This window comes from Paroedura picta, chromosome 16 (assembly GCF_049243985.1).
Source record: "Paroedura picta isolate Pp20150507F chromosome 16, Ppicta_v3.0, whole genome shotgun sequence".
Lineage (NCBI taxonomy): Eukaryota > Metazoa > Chordata > Lepidosauria > Squamata > Gekkonidae > Paroedura > Paroedura picta.
The window spans coordinates 3,967,021-3,987,987 of NC_135384.1; the positions used below are offsets into that span (position 1 = coordinate 3,967,021).

The following is a 20,967-nucleotide window of genomic DNA, read 5'->3' on the forward strand; positions in this document are numbered from 1 at the left end:
CCCTCCCTCACCGAGTATCTGTTGTGGGGAGCGGAATGGGAAGGCGATCGTAAGCCACTTTGAGACTCCTACTGGTAGAGAAAAGCGGCATATAAGAACAAACTCTTCTTCTTCAGTAATATCTGGGCTTTTTCAGCCTCTGCTCCCTCACAGAGTATCTTTTGTGGGGAAAGGAACGAGAAGGCGATTGTAAGCCGATTTGAGAGTCTTTTGGGTAGAGAAAAGCGGCATATAAGAACCAACTCTACTTCTCTTCTTCTTACCATATGCTAATGGGAGGACGGTCTCAGTACTCTTACTAAATGGGGCTCAGGTGGATATGTGAGGTGGTCTGGGTTTGGTTACCGTGTACTTATGGGAGGGCGTCTCCTGCTATTGATACTTAATGGGACTAGGCTGGACATGCTAAGGGGTCTGGGTTGGGTGTACTCTTGCGATGGGGGGTCTTGGTATTGGTACTTAATGGGGCTCAGGTGGACCTGTGAAGGGGTCTGGGTTGGGTAACCGTGTACTCTTGCGATGGGGGGTCTCGGTATTTTGACTTAATGGTGCTCAGGTGGAATTGGGATACTTAAGAGGGTGTCTGTTGTGGGGAGAGGAAAGAGAAGTCGATGGTAAGCCACTTTGAGTCTCCTACTGGTAGAAAAACTGGCATATAAGAAGAAACCTTCTTCAGTAATGTCAGGTCTTTCTCGGCCTCCGCTCCCTCACAGAGTATCTGTTTTGGGGATAGGAATGGGAAGGTGATAGTAAGCCGCTTTGAGACTCCTACTGGTAGAGAAAAGCGGCATGTAAGATCAATCTCCTCTTCTTCTTTAGTATTATTAGGGCTCTTTTAGCCTCCGCTCCCTCACAGAGTATCTATAGTGGAGAGAGGAAAGGGAAGGTGATTGTAACCCGCTTTGAGACTCCTACTGGTAGAGAAAAGCGGCATATAAGAACACACACTTTTCCAGTAATATCAGGTCTCTTTCAGCCTCCGCTCCCTCACAGAGTATCTATAGTGGAGAGAGGAAAGGGAAGGCCAGTTTAAGCCGCTTTTAGACTCCCACTGGTAGAGAAAAGCGGCATATAAGAACAGTCTCTTCTTCTTCAGTAATATCAGGGCTCATTCAGCCTCCGCTCCCTCACAGAGTATCTGTTGTGGGGAAAGGAAAGGGAAGGCGATTGTAAGCCGCTTTGAGACTCCTACTCGTAGCGAAAAGCGGCATATAAGAACAGAGCTTTCTTGAGTAATATCAGTGGTCTTTCAGCCTCTGCTCCCCCACATAGTATCTGTAGTGGGGAGAGGAAAGGGAAGGAGAGTTTAAGCCGCTTTGAGGCTCCTACTGGTAGAGAAAAGCGGCATATAAGAACAAACTCTTCTTCTCCTTCAGTAATATCAGGGCTCTTTCAGCCTCTGCTCCCTGAAAGAGTATCTGTTGTGAGGAAAGGAAAGGTGATTGTAAGCCGCTTTGAGATTCCTAATGGTAGAGAAAAGCGGCATATAAGAACAGACTCTTCTTCAGTAATATCAGGGCTCTCTCAGACTCCCCTCCCTCACAGAGTATTTGTTTTGGGGAGATGAGCGGGAAGACAATTGTAAGCCGATTTGAGACTCCTACTGGTAGAGAAAAGTGGCATATAAGAACCAACTCTACTTCTCTTCTTCTTACCATATGTTAGTGGGAGGATGGTCAGTACTGTTACTTATATGGGGCTCAGATGGATATGGGAGGGAGTCTTGCCTGACATACCATATTCTCAAGGGAGGTGGGGTCTCTGTATTGGTACTTAATGGGGCTCGGGTGGACATGTGAAGGGGTCTGGGTTGGGTTACTGTGTAATCATGGAAGGGGGGGGTCTCGGTATTGGTAATGGGGCTCAGGTGGACATGTGAAGGGGTCTGGGTTGGGTTAACGTGTACTCATGGCAGGGGGGGGTCTCAGTATTGGTACTTAATGGGGCTCAGGTGGACCTGTGAAGGGGTCTGGGTTGGGTTAACGTGTACTCATGGCAGGGGGGTTCTCAGTATTGGTTCTTAATGGGGCTCAGGTGGACATGTGAAGGGGTCTAGGTTGGGTTACCATGTACTCATGGAGGAGGGGGTCTTGGTGGGGCTCAGGTGGACATGTGAAGGGGTCTTGGTTGGGTTTCCCTGCATTCATGGGAGGGGGGGTCTTGCTACAGGTACTTAATGGTGCTCAGGTGGACATGGGATACTTAAGAGGGTGTCTGTTGTGGGGAGAAGAAAGAGAAGTCGATGGTAAGCCACTTTGAGACTAACTGGTAGAAAAACTGGCATATAAGAAGAAACCTTCTTCAGTAATGTCAGGTCTCTCTCGGCCTCCACTCCCTCACAGAGTATCTGTTGTGGGGATAGGAACGGAAAGGCGATAGTAAGCCGCTTTGAGACTCCTACTGGTAGAGAAAAGCGGCATATAAGATCAAACTCTTCTTCTTTAGTATTATTAGGGCTCTTTTAGCCTCTGCTCCCTCACAGAGTATTTATTGTGTGGAGAGGAAAGGGAAGGAGATTGTAAGCCGCTTTGAGACTCCTACTGGTAGAGAAAAGTGGCATATAAGATCAAACTATACTTCATTAATATCAGGGCTTTTACAGCCACCGAACCCTCACATTGTATCTGTTGTAGGGAGAGGAAAGGGAAGGTGATTGTAAGCCGCTTTGAGACTTCTACTGGTAGAGAAAAGCGGCATATAAGAACAGACCTTCCTTCAGTAATATCAGGGCTCTTTCAGCCTCTGCTCCCTCACATATTATCTGTAGTGGGGAGAGGAAAGGAAAGGCTAGTTTAAGCCGATTTGAGACTCCTACTAGTAGAAAAAAGTGGCATATAGGAACAGACGCTTCTTCCTCAGTAAAACAGGGCTCTTTCAGCCTCCGCTCCCACACAGAGTATCTGTTGTGGGGAGAGGAAAGGGAAGGCGAGTTTAAGCCGCTTTGAGACTCCTACTGGTAGAGAAAACGGGCATATAAGATCAAACTATACTTCTTCATTAATATCAGGGCTTTTACAGCTACCGCTCCCTCACATAGTATCTGTTGTAGGGTGAGGAAAGGGAAGGCAAATTTAAGCTGCTTTGAGCTACTAGTAGAGAAAAGCAGCATATAAGAACAGACTCTTCTTCAGTAATATCAGGGCTTTTTCAGCCTCCGCTCCCTCTCAAAGTGTCTGTTGTGGGGAGAGGAAAGGGAAGGCGAGTTTAAGCCGCTTTGAGACTCCTACTGGTAGAGAAAAGCGGCATATAAGAACACACTATTTTTCAGAAATATCAGGGCTCTTTCAGCCTCCGCACCCTGACAGAGTATCTGTTGTGGGGAGAGAAAAGGGAAGGCGAGTTTAAGCTGCTTTGAGACTCCTACTGGTAGAGAAAAGGGGCATATAAGATCAAACTATACTTCTTCATTAATATCAGGGCTTTTACAGCCACCGCACCCTCACATTGTATCTGTTGTAGGAAGAGGAAAGGGAAGGTGATTGTAACCCGCTTTGAGACTCCTACTGGTAGAGAAAAGCGGCATATAAGAACACACTCTTTTTCAGTAATATCAGGGCTCTTTCAGCGTCCGCACCCTGACAGAGTATCTGTTGTGGGGAGAGAAAAGGGAAGGCGAGTTTAAGCTGCTTTGAGACTCCTACTGGTAGAGAAGAGTGGCATATAAGATCAAACACTACTTCTTCAGTAATATCAGGGCTTTTACAGACTCCGCTCCCTCACATAATATCTGTTGTAGGGAGAGGAAAGGGAAGACAAATTTAAGCCGCTTTGAGCTACTGGTAGAGAAAAGCAGCATATAAGAACAGACTCTTCTTCTTTAATATCAGGGCTTTTACAGCCATCGCACCCTCACATTGTATCTGTTGTAGGGAGAGGAAAGGGAAGGTGATTGTAAGCCGCTTTGAGACTCCTACTGGTAAAGAAAAGCGGCATATAAGATCAAATTCCTCTTCTTCTTTAGTATTATTAGGGCTCTTTTAGCCTCCGCTCCCTCACAGAGTATCTATTGTGGGGAGAGGAAAGGGAAGGCGATCGTAAGCCGCTTTGAGACTCCTACTGGTAGAGAAAAGCGGCATATAAGAACACACTCTTTTTCAGTAATATCAGGGTTCTTTCAGCCTCCGCACCCTGACCGAGTATCTGTTGTGGGGAGAGAAAAGAGAAGGCGAGTTTAAGCCGCTTTGAGACTCCTACTGGTAGAGAAAAGCGGCATATAAGAACAGACTCTTCTTCTTCAGTAATATCAGGGCTTTTAGGCTCTGCTCCCTCACATAGTTTCTGTAGTGGAGAGAGGAAAGGAAAGGCCAGTTTAAGCCGTTTTTAGACTCCTACTGGTAGAGAAAAGCAGCATATAGGAACAGACGCTTCTTCCTCAGTAAAACAGGGCTCTTTCAGCCTCCGCTCCCTCACAGAGTATCTTTTGTGGGGAGAGGAACGGGAAGGCAAGTTTAAGCCACTTTGAGACTCCTACTGGTAGAGAAAAGTGGCATATAAGATCAAACACTAGTTCTTCAGTAATATCAGGGCTTTTACAGCTACCGCTCCCTCACATAGTATCTGTTGTAGGGAGAGTAAAGGGAAGGCAAATTTAAGCCGCTTTGAGCTACTGGTAGAGAAAAGCAGCATATAAGAACAGAATCTTCTTCATTAATATCAGGGATTTTACAGCCATCGCACCCTCACATTGTATCTGTTGTTGGGAGAGGAAACGGAAGGTGATTGTAAGCCGCTTTGAGACTCCTACTGGTAGAGAAAAGCGGCATATAAGAACATACTATTTTTCAGTAATATCAGGGCTCTTTCAGCCTCTGCTCCCTCACAGTGTTTCTGTTGTGTGGAGAGTAATGGGAAGCCGATTGTAACCCGCTTTGAGACTCCTACTGGTAGAGAAAAGGGGCATATAAGAACAGACCTTCCTTCAGTAATATCAGGGCTCTTTCAGCCTCTGCTCCCTTACAAGGTATCTGTAGTGGGGAGAGGAACGGGAAGGTAAGTTTAAGCCGCTTTGAGACTCCTACTGGTAGAGAAAAGTGGCATATAAGATCAAACACTACTTCTTCAGTAATATCAGGGCTTTTTCAGCCTCCGCTCCCTCTCAAAGTGTCTGTTGTGGGGAGAGGAAAAGGAAGGCGAGTTTAAGCCGCTTTGAGACTCCTACTGGTAGAGAAAAGCGGCATATAAGAACACACTCTTTTTCAGTAATATCAGGGTTCTTTCAGCCTCCGCACCCTGACAGAGTATCTGTTGTGGGGAGAGAAAAGGGAAGGCGAATTTAAGCCGCTTTGAGACTCCTACTGGTAGAGAAAAGCGGCATATAAGAACAGACTTTTCTTCTTCAGTAATATCAGGGCTTTTAGCCTCTTCTCCCTCACATAGTTTCTGTAGTGGAGAGAGGAAAGGCCAGTTTAAGCCGCTTTTAGACTCCTACTGGTAGAGAAAAGCAGCATATAGGAACAGACGCTTCTTCCTCAGTAAAACAGGGCTCTTTCAGCCTCCGCTCCCTCACAGAGTATCTTTTGTGGGGAGAGGAACGGGAAGGCAAGTTTAAGCCGCTTTGAGACTCCTACTGGTAGAGAAAAGTGGCATATAAGATCAAACACTAGTTCTTCAGTAATATCAGGGCTTTGACAGCTACCGCTCCTTCACATAGTATCTGTTGTAGGGAGAGTAAAGGGAAGGAAAATTTAAGCCGCTTTGAGCTACTGGTAGAGAAAAGCAGCATATAAGAACAGAATCTTCTTCATTAATATCAGGGATTTTACAGCCATCGCACCCTCACATTGTATCTGTTGTTGGGAGAGGAAACGGAAGGTGATTGTAAGCCGCTTTGAGACTCCTACTGGTAGAGAAAAGCGGCATATAAGAACATACTATTTTTCAGTAATATCAGGGCTCTTTCAGCCTCTGCTCCCTCACAGTGTTTCTGTTGTGTGGAGAGTAATGGGAAGCCGATTGTAACCCGCTTTGAGACTCCTACTGGTAGAGAAAAGGGGCATATAAGAACAGACCTTCCTTCAGTAATATCAGGGCTCTTTCAGCCTCTGCTCCCTTACAAGGTATCTGTAGTGGGGAGAGGAACGGGAAGGTAAGTTTAAGCCGCTTTGAGACTCCTACTGGTAGAGAAAAGTGGCATATAAGATCAAACACTACTTCTTCAGTAATATCAGGGCTTTTTCAGCCTCCGCTCCCTCTCAAAGTGTCTGTTGTGGGGAGAGGAAAAGGAAGGCGAGTTTAAGCCGCTTTGAGACTCCTACTGGTAGAGAAAAGCGGCATATAAGAACACACTCTTTTTCAGTAATATCAGGGTTCTTTCAGCCTCCGCACCCTGACAGAGTATCTGTTGTGGGGAGAGAAAAGGGAAGGCGAATTTAAGCCGCTTTGAGACTCCTACTGGTAGAGAAAAGCGGCATATAAGAACAGACTTTTCTTCTTCAGTAATATCAGGGCTTTTAGCCTCTTCTCCCTCACATAGTTTCTGTAGTGGAGAGAGGAAAGGCCAGTTTAAGCCGCTTTTAGACTCCTACTGGTAGAGAAAAGCAGCATATAGGAACAGACGCTTCTTCCTCAGTAAAACAGGGCTCTTTCAGCCTCCGCTCCCTCACAGAGTATCTTTTGTGGGGAGAGGAACGGGAAGGCAAGTTTAAGCCGCTTTGAGACTCCTACTGGTAGAGAAAAGTGGCATATAAGATCAAACACTAGTTCTTCAGTAATATCAGGGCTTTGACAGCTACCGCTCCTTCACATAGTATCTGTTGTAGGGAGAGTAAAGGGAAGGAAAATTTAAGCCGCTTTGAGCTACTGGTAGAGAAAAGCAGCATATAAGAACAGAATCTTCTTCATTAATATCAGGGATTTTACAGCCATCGCACCCTCACATTGTATCTGTTGTTGGGAGAGGAAACGGAAGGTGATTGTAAGCCGCTTTGAGACTCCTACTGGTAGAGAAAAGCGGCATATAAGAATATACTATTTTTCAGTAATATCAGGGCTCTTTCAGCCTCTGCTCCCTCACAGTGTTTCTGTTGTGTGGAGAGTAATGGGAAGCCGATTGTAACCCGCTTTGAGACTCCTACTGGTAGAGAAAAGGGGCATATAAGAACAGACCTTCCTTCAGTAATATCAGGGCTCTTTCAGCCTCTGCTCCCTTACAAGGTATCTGTAGTGGGGAGAGGAACGGGAAGGTAAGTTTAAGCCGCTTTGAGACTCCTACTGGTAGAGAAAAGTGGCATATAAGATCAAACACTACTTCTTCAGTAATATCAGGGCTTTTTCAGCCTCCGCTCCCTCTCAAAGTGTCTGTTGTGGGGAGAGGAAAAGGAAGGCGAGTTTAAGCCGCTTTGAGACTCCTACTGGTAGAGAAAAGCGGCATATAAGAACACACTCTTTTTCAGTAATATCAGGGTTCTTTCAGCCTCCGCACCCTGACAGAGTATCTGTTGTGGGGAGAGAAAAGGGAAGGCGAATTTAAGCCGCTTTGAGACTCCTACTGGTAGAGAAAAGCGGCATATAAGAACAGACTTTTCTTCTTCAGTAATATCAGGGCTTTTAGCCTCTTCTCCCTCACATAGTTTCTGTAGTGGAGAGAGGAAAGGCCAGTTTAAGCCGCTTTTAGACTCCTACTGGTAGAGAAAAGCAGCATATAGGAACAGACGCTTCTTCCTCAGTAAAACAGGGCTCTTTCAGCTTCCGCTCCCTCACAGAGTATCTTTTGTGGGGAGAGGAACGGGAAGGCAAGTTTAAGCCGCTTTGAGACTCCTACTGGTAGAGAAAAGTGGCATATAAGATCAAACACTAGTTCTTCAGTAATATCAGGGCTTTGACAGCTACCGCTCCTTCACATAGTATCTGTTGTAGGGAGAGTAAAGGGAAGGAAAATTTAAGCCGCTTTGAGCTACTGGTAGAGAAAAGCAGCATATAAGAACAGACTCTTCTTCAGTAATATCAGGGCTTTTTCAGCCTCCGCTCCCTCACAAAGTGTCTGTTGTGGGGAGAGAAAAGGGAAGGCGAGTTTAAGCCGCTTTGAGACTCCTACTGGTAGAGAAAACGGGCATATAAGAACACACTCTTTTTCAGTAATATCAGGGCTCTTTAAGCGTCCGGACCCTGACAGAGTATCTGTTGTGGGGAGAGAAAAGGGAAGGTGAGTTTAAGCCGCTTTGAGACTCCTACTGGTAGAGAAAAGTGGCATATAAGATAAAACACTACTTGTTCAGTAATATCAGGGCTTTTACAGCTACCGCTCCCTCACATTGTTGTAGGGAGAGGAAAGGGAAGGCAAATTTAAGCCGCTTTGAGCTACTGGTAGAGAAAAGCAGCATATAAGAACAGAATCTTCTTCATTAATATCAGGGCTTTTACAGCCATCGCACCCTCACATTGTATCTGTTGTTGGGAGAGGAAACGGAAGGTGATTGTAAGCCGCTTTGAGACTCCTACTGGTAGAGAAAAGCGGCATATAAGAATATACTCTTTTTCAGTAATATCAGCGCTCTTTCAGCCTCTGCTCCCTCACAGTGTTTCTGTTGTGTGGAGAGTAATGGGAAGCCGATTGTAACCCGCTTTGAGACTCCTACTGGTAGAGAAAAGCGGCATATAAGAACAGACCTTCTTTCAGTAATATCAGGGCTCTTTCAGCCTCTGCTCCCTTACAAGGTATCTGTAGTGGGGAGAGGAACGGGAAGGTAAGTTTAAGCCGCTTTGAGACTCCTACTGGTAGAGAAAAGTGGCATATAAGATCAAACACTACTTCTTCAGTAATATCAGGGCTTTTTCAGCCTCCGCTCCCTCTCAAAGTGTCTGTTGTGGGGAGAGGAAAAGGATGGCGAGTTTAAGCCGCTTTGAGACTCCTACTGGTAGAGAAAAGCGGCATATAAGAACACACTCTTTTTCAGTAATATCAGGGTTCTTTCAGCCTCTGCACCCTGACAGAGTATCTGTCGTGGGGAGAGAAAAGAGAAGGCGAGTTTAAGCCGCTTTGAGACTCCTACTGGTAGAGAAAAGCGGCATATAAGAACAGACTCTTCTTCTTCAGTAATATCAGGGCTTTTAGGCTCTGCTCCCTCACATAGTTTCTGTAGTGGAGAGAGGAAAGGAAAGGCCAGTTTAAGCCGCTTTTAGACTCCTACTGGTAGAGAAAAGCAGCATATAGGAACAGACGCTTCTTCCTCAGTAAAACAGGGCTCTTTCAGCCTCCGCTCCCTCACAGAGTATCTTTTGTGGGGAGAGGAACGGGAAGGCAAGTTTAAGCCACTTTGAGACTCCTACTGGTAGAGAAAAGTGGCATATAAGATCAAACACTAGTTCTTCAGTAATATCAGGGCTTTGACAGCTACCGCTCCTTCACATAGTATCTGTTGTAGGGAGAGTAAAGGGAAGGAAAATTTAAGCCGCTTTGAGCTACTGGTAGAGAAAAGCAGCATATAAGAACAGACTCTTCTTCAGTAATATCAGGGCTTTTTCAGCCTCCGCTCCCTCACAAAGTGTCTGTTGTGGGGAGAGAAAAGGGAAGGCGAGTTTAAGCCGCTTTGAGACTCCTACTGGTAGAGAAAACGGGCATATAAGAACATGCTCTTTTTCAGTAATATCAGGGCTCTTTAAGCGTCCGCACCCTGACAGAGTATCTGTTGTGGGGAGAGAAAAGGGAAGGTGAGTTTAAGCCGCTTTGAGACTCCTAGTGGTAGAGAAAAGTGGCATATAAGATAAAACACTACTTGTTCAGTAATATCAGGGCTTTTACAGCTACCGCTCCCTCACATTGTTGTAGGGAGAGGAAAGGGAAGGCAAATTTAAGCCGCTTTGAGCTACTGGTAGAGAAAAGCAGCATATAAGAACAGAATCTTCTTCATTAATATCAGGGCTTTTACAGCCATCGCACCCTCACATTGTATCTGTTGTTGGGAGAGGAAACGGAAGGTGATTGTAAGCCGCTTTGAGACTCCTACTGGTAGAGAAAAGCGGCATATAAGAACATACTCTTTTTCAGTAATATCAGCGCTCTTTCAGCCTCTGCTCCCTCACAGTGTTTCTGTTGTGTGGAGAGTAATGGGAAGCCGATTGTAACCCGCTTTGAGACTCCTACTGGTAGAGAAAAGCGGCATATAAGAACAGACCTTCCTTCAGTAATATCAGGGCTCTTTCAGCCTCTGCTCCCTTACAAGGTATATGTAGTGGGGAGAGGAACGGGAAGGTAAGTTTAAGCCGCTTTGAGACTCCTACTGGTAGAGAAAAGTGGCATATAAGATCAAACACTACTTCTTCAGTAATATCAGGGCTTTTTCAGCCTCCGCTCCCTCTCAAAGTGTCTGTTGTGGGGAGAGGAAAAGGATGGCGAGTTTAAGCCGCTTTGAGACTCCTACTGGTAGAGAAAAGCGGCATATAAGAACACACTCTTTTTCAGTAATATCAGGGTTCTTTCAGCCTCTGCACCCTGACAGAGTATCTGTTGTGGGGAGAGAAAAGAGAAGGCGAGTTTAAGCCGCTTTGAGACTCCTACTGGTAGAGAAAAGCGGCATATAAGAACAGACTCTTCTTCTTCAGTAATATCAGGGCTTTTAGGCTCTGCTCCCTCACATAGTTTCTGTAGTGGAGAGAGGAAAGGAAAGGCCAGTTTAAGCCGTTTTTAGACTCCTACTGGTAGAGAAAAGCAGCATATAGGAACAGACGCTTCTTCCTCAGTAAAACAGGGCTCTTTCAGCCTCCGCTCCCTCACAGAGTATCTTTTGTGGGGAGAGGAACGGGAAGGCAAGTTTAAGCCACTTTGAGACTCCTACTGGTAGAGAAAAGTGGCATATAAGATCAAACACTAGTTCTTCAGTAATATCAGGGCTTTGACAGCTACCGCTCCTTCACATAGTATCTGTTGTAGGGAGAGTAAAGGGAAGGAAAATTTAAGCCGCTTTGAGCTACTGGTAGAGAAAAGCAGCATATAAGAACAGACTCTTCTTCAGTAATATCAGGGCTTTTTCAGCCTCCGCTCCCTCACAAAGTGTCTGTTGTGGGGAGAGAAAAGGGAAGGCGAGTTTAAGCCGCTTTGAGACTCCTACTGGTAGAGAAAACGGGCATATAAGAACATGCTCTTTTTCAGTAATATCAGGGCTCTTTAAGCGTCCGCACCCTGACAGAGTATCTGTTGTGGGGAGAGAAAAGGGAAGGTGAGTTTAAGCCGCTTTGAGACTCCTACTGGTAGAGAAAAGTGGCATATAAGATAAAACACTACTTGTTCAGTAATATCAGGGCTTTTACAGCTACCGCTCCCTCACATTGTTGTAGGGAGAGGAAAGGGAAGGCAAATTTAAGCCGCTTTGAGCTACTGGTAGAGAAAAGCAGCATATAAGAACAGAATCTTCTTCATTAATATCAGGGCTTTTACAGCCATCGCACCCTCACATTGTATCTGTTGTTGGGAGAGGAAACGGAAGGTGATTGTAAGCCGCTTTGAGACTCCTACTGGTAGAGAAAAGCGGCATATAAGAACATACTCTTTTTCAGTAATATCAGCGCTCTTTCAGCCTCTGCTCCCTCACAGTGTTTCTGTTGTGTGGAGAGTAATGGGAAGCCGATTGTAACCCGCTTTGAGACTCCTACTGGTAGAGAAAAGCGGCATATAAGAACAGACCTTCCTTCAGTAATATCAGGGCTCTTTCAGCCTCTGCTCCCTTACAAGGTATATGTAGTGGGGAGAGGAACGGGAAGGTAAGTTTAAGCCGCTTTGAGACTCCTACTGGTAGAGAAAAGTGGCATATAAGATCAAACACTACTTCTTCAGTAATATCAGGGCTTTTTCAGCCTCCGCTCCCTCTCAAAGTGTCTGTTGTGGGGAGAGGAAAAGGAAGGCGAGTTTAAGCCGCTTTGAGACTCCTACTGGTAGAGAAAAGCGGCATATAAGAACACACTCTTTTTCAGTAATATCAGGGTTCTTTCAGCCTCCGCACCCTGACAGAGTATCTGTTGTGGGGAGAGAAAAGAGAAGGCGAGTTTAAGCCGCTTTGAGACTCCTACTGGTAGAGAAAAGCGGCATATAAGAACAGACTCTTCTTCTTCAGTAATATCAGGGCTTTTAGGCTCTGCTCCCTCACATAGTTTCTGTAGTGGAGAGAGGAAAGGAAAGGCCAGTTTAAGCCGTTTTTAGACTCCTACTGGTAGAGAAAAGCAGCATATAGGAACAGACGCTTCTTCCTCAGTAAAACAGGGCTCTTTCAGCTTCCGCTCCCTCACAGAGTATCTTTTGTGGGGAGAGGAACGGGAAGGCAAGTTTAAGCCGCTTTGAGACTCCTACTGGTAGAGAAAAGTGGCATATAAGATCAAACACTAGTTCTTCAGTAATATCAGGGCTTTGACAGCTACCGCTCCTTCACATAGTATCTGTTGTAGGGAGAGTAAAGGGAAGGAAAATTTAAGCCGCTTTGAGCTACTGGTAGAGAAAAGCAGCATATAAGAACAGACTCTTCTTCAGTAATATCAGGGCTTTTTCAGCCTCCGCTCCCTCACAAAGTGTCTGTTGTGGGGAGAGAAAAGGGAAGGCGAGTTTAAGCCGCTTTGAGACTCCTACTGGTAGAGAAAACGGGCATATAAGAACACACTCTTTTTCAGTAATATCAGGGCTCTTTAAGCGTCCGGACCCTGACAGAGTATCTGTTGTGGGGAGAGAAAAGGGAAGGTGAGTTTAAGCCGCTTTGAGACTCCTACTGGTAGAGAAAAGTGGCATATAAGATAAAACACTACTTGTTCAGTAATATCAGGGCTTTTACAGCTACCGCTCCCTCACATTGTTGTAGGGAGAGGAAAGGGAAGGCAAATTTAAGCCGCTTTGAGCTACTGGTAGAGAAAAGCAGCATATAAGAACAGAATCTTCTTCATTAATATCAGGGCTTCTACAGCCATCGCACCCTCACATTGTATCTGTTGTTGGGAGAGGAAACGGAAGGTGATTGTAAGCCGCTTTGAGACTCCTACTGGTAGAGAAAAGCGGCATATAAGAACATACTCTTTTTCAGTAATATCAGCGCTCTTTCAGCCTCTGCTCCCTCACAGTGTTTCTGTTGTGTGGAGAGTAATGGGAAGCCGATTGTAACCCGCTTTGAGACTCCTACTGGTAGAGAAAAGCGGCATATAAGAACAGACCTTCCTTCAGTAATATCAGGGCTCTTTCAGCCTCTGCTCCCTTACAAGGTATCTGTAGTGGGGAGAGGAACGGGAAGGTAAGTTTAAGCCGCTTTGGTAGAGAAAAGTGGCATATAAGATAAAACACTACTTGTTCAGTAATATCAGGGCTTTTACAGCTACCGCTCCCTCACATTGTTGTAGGGAGAGGAAAGGGAAGGCAAATTTAAGCTGCTTTTAGCTACTGGTAGAGAAAAGCAGCATATAAGAACACACTCTTTTTCAGTAATATCAGGGCTCTTTCAGCCTCCGCTCCCTCACAGTGTTTCTGTTGTGTGGAGAGTAATGGGAAGCCGATTGTAACCCACTTTGAGACTCCTACTGGTAGAGAAAAGCGGCATATAAGAACAGACTCTTCTTCAGTAATATCAGCTCTCTTTCAGCCTCCGCTCCCTCACAGAGTATCTGTAGTGGAGAGAGAAAAGGGAAGGCAATTGTAAGCCGCTTTGAGACTCCTACTGGTAGAGAAAAGCGGCATATAAGAACAGACTTTTCTTCTTCAGTAATATCAGGGCTTTTAGCCTCTGCTCCCTAACATAGTTTCTGTAGTGGAGAGAGGAAAGGCCAGTTTAAGCCGCTTTTAGACTCCTACTGGTAGAGAAAAGCAGCATATAGGAACAGACGCTTCTTCCTCAGTAAAACAGGGCTCTTTCAGCCTCCGCTCCCTCACAGAGTATCTTTTGTGGGGAGAGGAACGGGAAGGCAAGTTTAAGCCGCTTTGAGACTCCTACTGGTAGAGAAAAGTGGCATATAAGATAAAACACTACTTGTTCAGTAATATCAGGGCTTTTACAGCTACCGCTCCCTCACATAGTATCTGTTGTAGGGAGAGGAAAGGGAAGGCAAATTTAAGCTGCTTTGAGCTACTGGTAGAGAAAAGCAGCATATAAGAACAGACTCTTCTTCATTAATATCAGGGCTTTTACAGCCATCGCACCCTCACATTGTATCTGTTGTAGGGAGAAGAAAGGGAAGGTGATTGTAAGCCGCTTTGAGACTCCTACTGGTAGAGAAAAGCGGCATATAAGAACACACTCTTTTTCAGTAATATCAGGGCTCTTTCAGCCTCCGCACCCTGACAGAGTATCTGTTGTGGGGAGAGAAAAGGGAAGGTGAGTTTAAGCCGCTTTGAGACTCCTACTGGTAGAGAAAAGTGGCATATAAGATCAAACACTACTTCTTCAGTAATATCAGGGCTTTTACAGCTACTGCTCCCTCACATTGTATCTGTTGTACGGAGAGGAAAGGGAAGGCAAATTTAAGCCGCTTTGAGCTACTGGTAGAGAAAAGCAACATATAAGAACAGACTCTTCTTCATTAATATCAGGGCTTTTACAGCCATCACACTCTCACATTGTATCTGTTGTTGGGAGAGGAAACGGAAGGTGATTGTAAGCCGCTTTGAGACTCCTACTGGTAGAGAAAAGCGGCATATAAGAACATATTCTTTTTCAGTAATATCAGGGCTCTTTCAGCCTCTGCTCCCTCACAGTGTTTCTGTTGTGTGGAGAGTAATGGGAAGCCGATTGTAACCCGCTTTGAGACTCCTACTGGTAGAGAAAAGTGGCATATAAGATCAAACACTACTTCTTCAGTAATATCAGGGCTTTTTCAGCCTCCGCTCCCTCTCAAAGTGTCTGTTGTGGGGAGAGGAAAAGGAAGGCGAGTTTAAGCCGCTTTGAGACTCCTACTGGTAGAGAAAAGCGGCATATAAGAACAGACTCTTCTTCTTCAGTAATATCAGGGCTTTTAGCCTCTGCTCCCTCACATAGTTTCTGTAGTGGAGAGAGGAAAGGAAAGGCCAGTTTAAGCCGCTTTTAGACTCCTACTGGTAGAGAAAAGCAGCATATAGGAACAGACGCTTCTTCCTCAGTAAAACAGGGCTCTTTCAGCCTCCGCTCCCTCACAGAGTATCTTTTGTGGGGAGAGGAACAGGAAGGCAAGTTTAAGCCGCTTTGAGACTCCTACTGGTAGAGAAAAGCGGCATATAAGAACACACTCTTATTCAGTAATATCAGGGCTCTTTAAGCGTCCGCACCCTGACAGAGTATCTGTTGTGGGGAGAGAAAAGGGAAGGTGATTGTAAGCCAAATTGGTTTTATATGTTCATGGCTATTGTCAGAAATTGGTTCTCGTGCACACAGGAAAGGTCTGGTTACAGGTGTCAGATTGGTTTATATGCACAGGGTTACTGTCAACAAATTGGTTTAGGTACACATGCAAAGTGTCTGGCAGCTGGCACCAATTGGATTCAGGTGCACATTGGGTGCTGGTACCAGTTAGGTTTATATGCATAAGTAAAGGGTCTGTGTACTGGCACCAAAGGGGTCCAGCTGCTGGTAATAAAAAGAGCTCAAATCGCAGGAGAGCGGAGTCCTAGGGCAGGGGAGGCTGAAGTACCCCAAAGAGTCTCTGTGGAAGAAGCATCACAATCTCCCAGGGTCTGGAAATTGGGCTTGCGAGGTCCATGGGATTCTAGCACAGTAGGGCTCCTGGATTGTTCCAGAAGAGGGGGAATGGGGACCCAACTGCGGGATCTTGAAGGGGAACAACTTCCAACCATCAGGAGTATTTCTGGAGTGCTGGTGGCTCCCTGTCTCTGCCAAGGTTGCTAGCAAAAAGAGCTGAAATCACTAAAGGGGGGGGGAACCTGGGGGTGGGCAGTAGGACTGCAGAGGAGAAGAACAGGGAGTCACCTAAAGAAGGAGCAGAGCCTTTGAGAAGCCCCAGTTACCAGTGAGAATCCAAGTTCCGGGTGGCGCGGAGAGCTTCGCAAGAGCGGCTGCAGTACAGAAAGAACTGAACGTGACAGAAGAAAAAGAAGAAACCGACCAAACTGGCTGCTTATAGCTGAACTTTTATTCTGTTTTATAAATTTGCCAGAACATGATCAGGTATAATCTCGTTTTTGAAAACAAAAGTCTTCTTCAAGGGCTAATAATAAAGCATAACGTTACAAGTATTATTGCATATGTCTTATTACTTGTTATGACAAATCAAATTGGTACAATAAAATAATTACCTTTTAAATTTGAAGCCGTCTATGAACATTATTTTATATTTTCTCATAGCTTCCTGCCACCTATATAACTAAAGACAATAAACCCCGTAAGCATCTCTACAGTGATTCCCAATTTCTATCACCAGGGAAAATGTAACTTCCCAATAATGCTGAAATCCCGGGTAGGAGAGAGAAAGCAGGGCTGAGGGGGAGGAAGAATGGATCCCCCCTCTGCTAAGACCAGCTTATGGGCTCTGGGGCAGGCAGGAAGACGGAAGCCCTACAGGGCAGAAGGCCAGTGGGGTAGAGGGGGCAGGTGGGTGGAGAAGTCCCTTTTTGGCTCCTCTGAGGAAGGTGCAAAGGATTTCTTTCAAGGAGAGGAGAGCTGGCATCCCCTGCCCTCCCACCGAACACAAAATGCGAATGGGGGAGGGGGGAGATCGAAGGGAGATCGAAGGGAGCAGACCGGGCCCCAGGGGGAGGGAGAGTGTGGGGGACCCTCGCCTGCACCCAATTCCCTGGGTCTGCAAGGAAGGGCCGCAAGAGACAAACACTGGCACATCCCTTCCTGCCCACCCGCTCACAATACACAACATTAGCATTTCTGTCAGATGTCTCTCGCCCCTCTCAGCTCTCTGCATTGGGACAACAGCTCACAAGGAGGAGGGCGATTTCCTCTGTTTGCCTGTTATCTGCATACAGAATTCCTTCTCAGGAGTAAGCGGAGGCCTTTCAGGGCGAAAGTGCATGCCAGGAGACTCAGCCCCTTCCCTCCCTCCTCCTCCCGGCCAGCCACTGACTGACCGATCGGGGTTCCCTGCGAGGAAATGGGTTTATTTTATTTTATTCCCCATTATCACCCCCGCACTATTTCCTGCAATGAGAACCAGATTACTAATTCAGTGCTGGGGGCCATTTTGCAGATAAGGCTCTCCTCGGCACAAAGCTGTTTTCTCTCGAGTAGACCTGCAAGGAGATTTTAGTTCTCGTTTCATCAAAGGACTGCATGTTTTGCTTTAGCATCGCAAGGCAAAGACGGACTCGGCCTGTCCTTGTTCCCAAATTATCACTGGCTTATAAAACTTACTGGTATTTCCCTGGTGACTGAAAATATATTTGCACAGGGGAGGGAAAATATATTTGCACCGTTCTCCTCTTCTAGAGGAAAAAATTAAGAGAAGGGGGGGAAAATAAACATGGTGGAGATGCCGGGGCCTCGTACATGCAAAGCATGCGCCTTACCACTGAGCTACATCCCTGCCTGTTTCCTGAGTCCCCATTCCATGCTGTTGCCTACACCAACCGGCCAAACACAGAGGCGACTGTAAAGCCGCGTTTAGCCGTTGTGTTTAAGCCTGTAAAAAGGGATACTGCAGAGCCTAAAATCTACCTGATTCCCAGAAACCAGCAGCACGGCAAACACTCCTACCTTGTTCTTTTGCAGACTATGTGCACATTTCAGCTAGTCTAGAATATACATTAGAAACAGGTCCCCAATTCTGAGAAGCGGCTTTGTTCAGTAGAAAAATTAGATTCACGTCCATTGCGCCCCCCTGGAGACCAAGGTGTGCAAAGTTTCTGGTCAAAGTTCCTTTTAAAATGGAAATACTTTTGCAAACTATCAGAGACAGGAAAAAAAACGCTCTTTTAAGGAGGTGTCGGTGGCCCTGAAAAGGGCCTTTCTTGTTTGCTGGCAGGAGCGGAATTTGAGAGCCCTCTCAGCCGCCGAAGCCATAGAGCGGGGGTAGTCAAACTGCGGCCCTCCAGATGTCCATGGACTAGAATTCCCATGAGCAAATGCTGGCAGGGGCTCATGGGAACTGTAGTCCATGGACATCTGGAGGGACGCAGTTTGACTACCCCTGCCGAAAATTTATACCATGAATGAAGGACTTAAAGGTACCCCACGCTCAAACCTAGTTAAAACCTGTGTTCAGGAATAACTTTTGTATAAGTGACAAGCCCCAAGTGTCTGAAATACTCCCATATACTAATTTCTTTACTTTGGCATTTTCATTTCTCCATGTTTTATGGATTCTTTACATTTTATATCCATTTATGGTTTTATAAGGGTGTTAATTCTAATCCTTTAATCAGGTTGTTAGCCAGCCCGAGATCCTGAGTGAGGGACAGGATATAAAATAAATTATTAATATTGAGTGGGCTTGATTCACCACTCCTCCATATGCAGCCAGCTGGGAAACATTGGACCAGTCACAGTTCTATCAGAGCTCTCTCAGCCCCACCGACCTCACAGGTTATTATTAACAATAATAAGGCTTCATCAACCACCCCATCAAGACCTGTGCTGAGCAAATGCAACACAAATTAATATTTACTTTCATGAAAATGTTTTTATTGAGAACTTACAACAGTGGATCTTTTTGCTAAACTTTCAAGTATTCCAGCGTGCTCTTCTCTGAAAAAGAGAAAGATCCATGTTATATGATGTTATATGTAAACCACCCAGAGGCATATGGAAGGGCAGTATAAAAATCTAAGATGATAGATAGATAGATAGATAGATAGATAGATAGATAGATAGATAGATAGATAGATAGATAGATAGATAGATAGATAGATAGATAGATATTTATAAGAGCCTTATGCAAATGAGGCATTGCAAACGCGCCTCTCGCCATTGGCCGGAATATATAATGACCACTCTTTCCCGGCTTGGATGTCCGCAGGACGAGCTCCAATTGGTCAATTCCCCTGCGCGCACCGTGCCTGCGCTTCTGATTCGCTGCTTCCAGAATCCCCTCTGTCATTGGCCAGCCCGAGGAGCGCCGTGCTCATTGGCCGTCGGGAACAACAGGTTTGAAATAAGCCAATCAGAATGTTCTCTTTGCAGCACCCAGAGAAAGAATATAAAGGTTGGGAAAAGGGTCTCTTGGACCAGTGAGCTTTGCAAGAGTCGTCGGGGGTCGATTCTTTGCTTGGAACAAGATGTCTGGGCGCGGCAAGCAGGGCGGGAAGGCGCGGGCGAAGGCGAAGACGCGCTCGTCGCGGGCCGGGCTGCAGTTCCCGGTGGGCCGCGTGCACCGCCTGCTGCGCAAGGGCAACTACGCCGAGCGGGTGGGCGCCGGGGCGCCGGTGTACCTGGCGGCGGTGCTGGAGTACCTGACGGCCGAGATCCTGGAGCTGGCGGGCAACGCCGCCCGCGACAACAAGAAGACGCGCATCATCCCGCGCCACCTGCAGCTGGCCATCCGCAACGACGAGGAGCTCAACAAGCTGCTGGGCAAGGTCACCATCGCGCAGGGCGGCGTCCTGCCCAACATCCAGGCCGTGCTCCTGCCCAAGAAGACCGAGAGCCACAAGGCCAAGGGCAAGTGAGCCCCGGCCCAGAGTCCCCCCCCCCCCCTACGCCCCACAAAGGCTCTTCTCAGAGCCACCCAAAACGTCCAAGAAAGAGCTGCTCATTGCACGTCTAAGGGATTCTTTGGGTCTCGTGCAGCCACTAGTTTTCAAGTGGAGTGTGTTAGTTTAAAATGTTTATATGTTCAGTTGCATTTTAAATTCTAAGTTATTTGATATATATTTAGTAGGAGCAAATTTAATGAACTGTGTTGCAGGGCCAGCTGCTTTCGTGTGATCCTGCGCATGCACCTGAGGACTTGCATTGGGAATCACACTGGGTCGGTTTTGAAGGGGTCGCTGGGCTCCTGTTCCAAAGCGGGAGCTTCCCGCGGGACAAGTTTGGGAGGGCCGATTCGGGAGGTTTCGCTGCAGCTACGGAGCCGCCGAGCGGTTCTTGGCAATCCGCCGACTCGCCGATGGAAACCGGGGCTGGGAGAGAAAATGCAATCAAATATCATTAAGTAGCTCCTTTGCAAACGGCGGCAGAGACCGAAGACCGGAAGGGTCGGGCCAATCACTGCAAACGCGCGAATTTTGAAAGGAAGAGAAGGGGAAACGCGCGGGCCAATCAGTGCAAGCGCGGGAATTTCTTTTTTAAAAGTTAGGGCCAATCGGAGCAAGCGTGACGATTGGGGGGTGGTGGTGGCGTCAGATCAATTGGTAGGATCGCAGAGATTTTGGGGGGAGGTGAAGGGGGGAAAGGAAGGGGCCAAAGGGCTGTAAACGTGGGAGATTTGAAAAAGGGGGTCTGACCCACCTTATTGCAGAACATAAATGCTTTGATGGGAGTAGCACAGAGTCTAAGGCCCGGCCAGAGAATCTCCCTCTCTCTGTCTCACCTTCCCTTCTCACTAATGTGCAAATAGATGGAGAAGCATTGGGTAAAGATTGCAGGTAGCTCTCCCGGTGTTTGTGGTCTACAATTCCCATGAGCCCCTGCCAGTTGGCTATGCTTGCAAGGCGCTCATGGCGTCTAGGAACATTTGGAGAGCTACAGTTTGTCTGCCTTCTGCCTCCCCACTATGCTGTTTCCTCTTTGTAATAAATCTGGAGAATTTTACTCTCGTGCCTTCTTAGCGCAGTAGGCAGCGCGTCAGTCTCATAATCTGAAGGTCCTGAGTTCGAGCCTCAGAGAGGGCAAACGTTTTGTTTGGGTCCTGGATTTCAGTGTCCAAATTGCAAATGGTATTTGGTGCATACGCTGCGTGCAAAGCGTTCTCTTGGAATTGCCTCTGTTTTCTAATTCACAAGAAGCTCTGGGTCCACTTTTTTTTTAAATTGAATATTAGAAGTTGGCCTGTAATGCTTGGGCAAAAGTAATTCCCGCGTATACTTTCCCTCTGTACGCACAAAATCATTGCGACTTCTTATACCAAAGACAGGTAGACAAGAAAGTCCCTGGAAGTATTTACAACTGCCCACTATGATCTCTCTATATAAACATT

General features: G+C 46.4%; 1 protein-coding gene and 1 non-coding gene across 2 annotated transcripts; both read left to right on the top strand.

Annotated features, from left to right (window-relative positions):
* The first annotated feature begins 19,014 nt into the window (after nucleotides 1-19,014).
* LOC143825546 (histone H2A type 2-C-like) lies at nucleotides 19,015-19,597 on the top strand. The gene has a single exon (XM_077313600.1). The coding sequence runs from the start codon at nucleotides 19,109-19,111 to the stop codon at nucleotides 19,496-19,498; it is 390 nt and encodes a 129-aa protein (XP_077169715.1). The 5' UTR covers nucleotides 19,015-19,108; the 3' UTR covers nucleotides 19,499-19,597.
* Nucleotides 19,598-20,589: 992 nt separating this feature from the next.
* On the top strand, nucleotides 20,590-20,662 carry TRNAM-CAU (transfer RNA methionine (anticodon CAU)). Its single transcript has one exon. It is a non-coding gene; the product is annotated as a tRNA-Met (tRNA).
* Nucleotides 20,663-20,967: the final 305 nt, after the last annotated feature.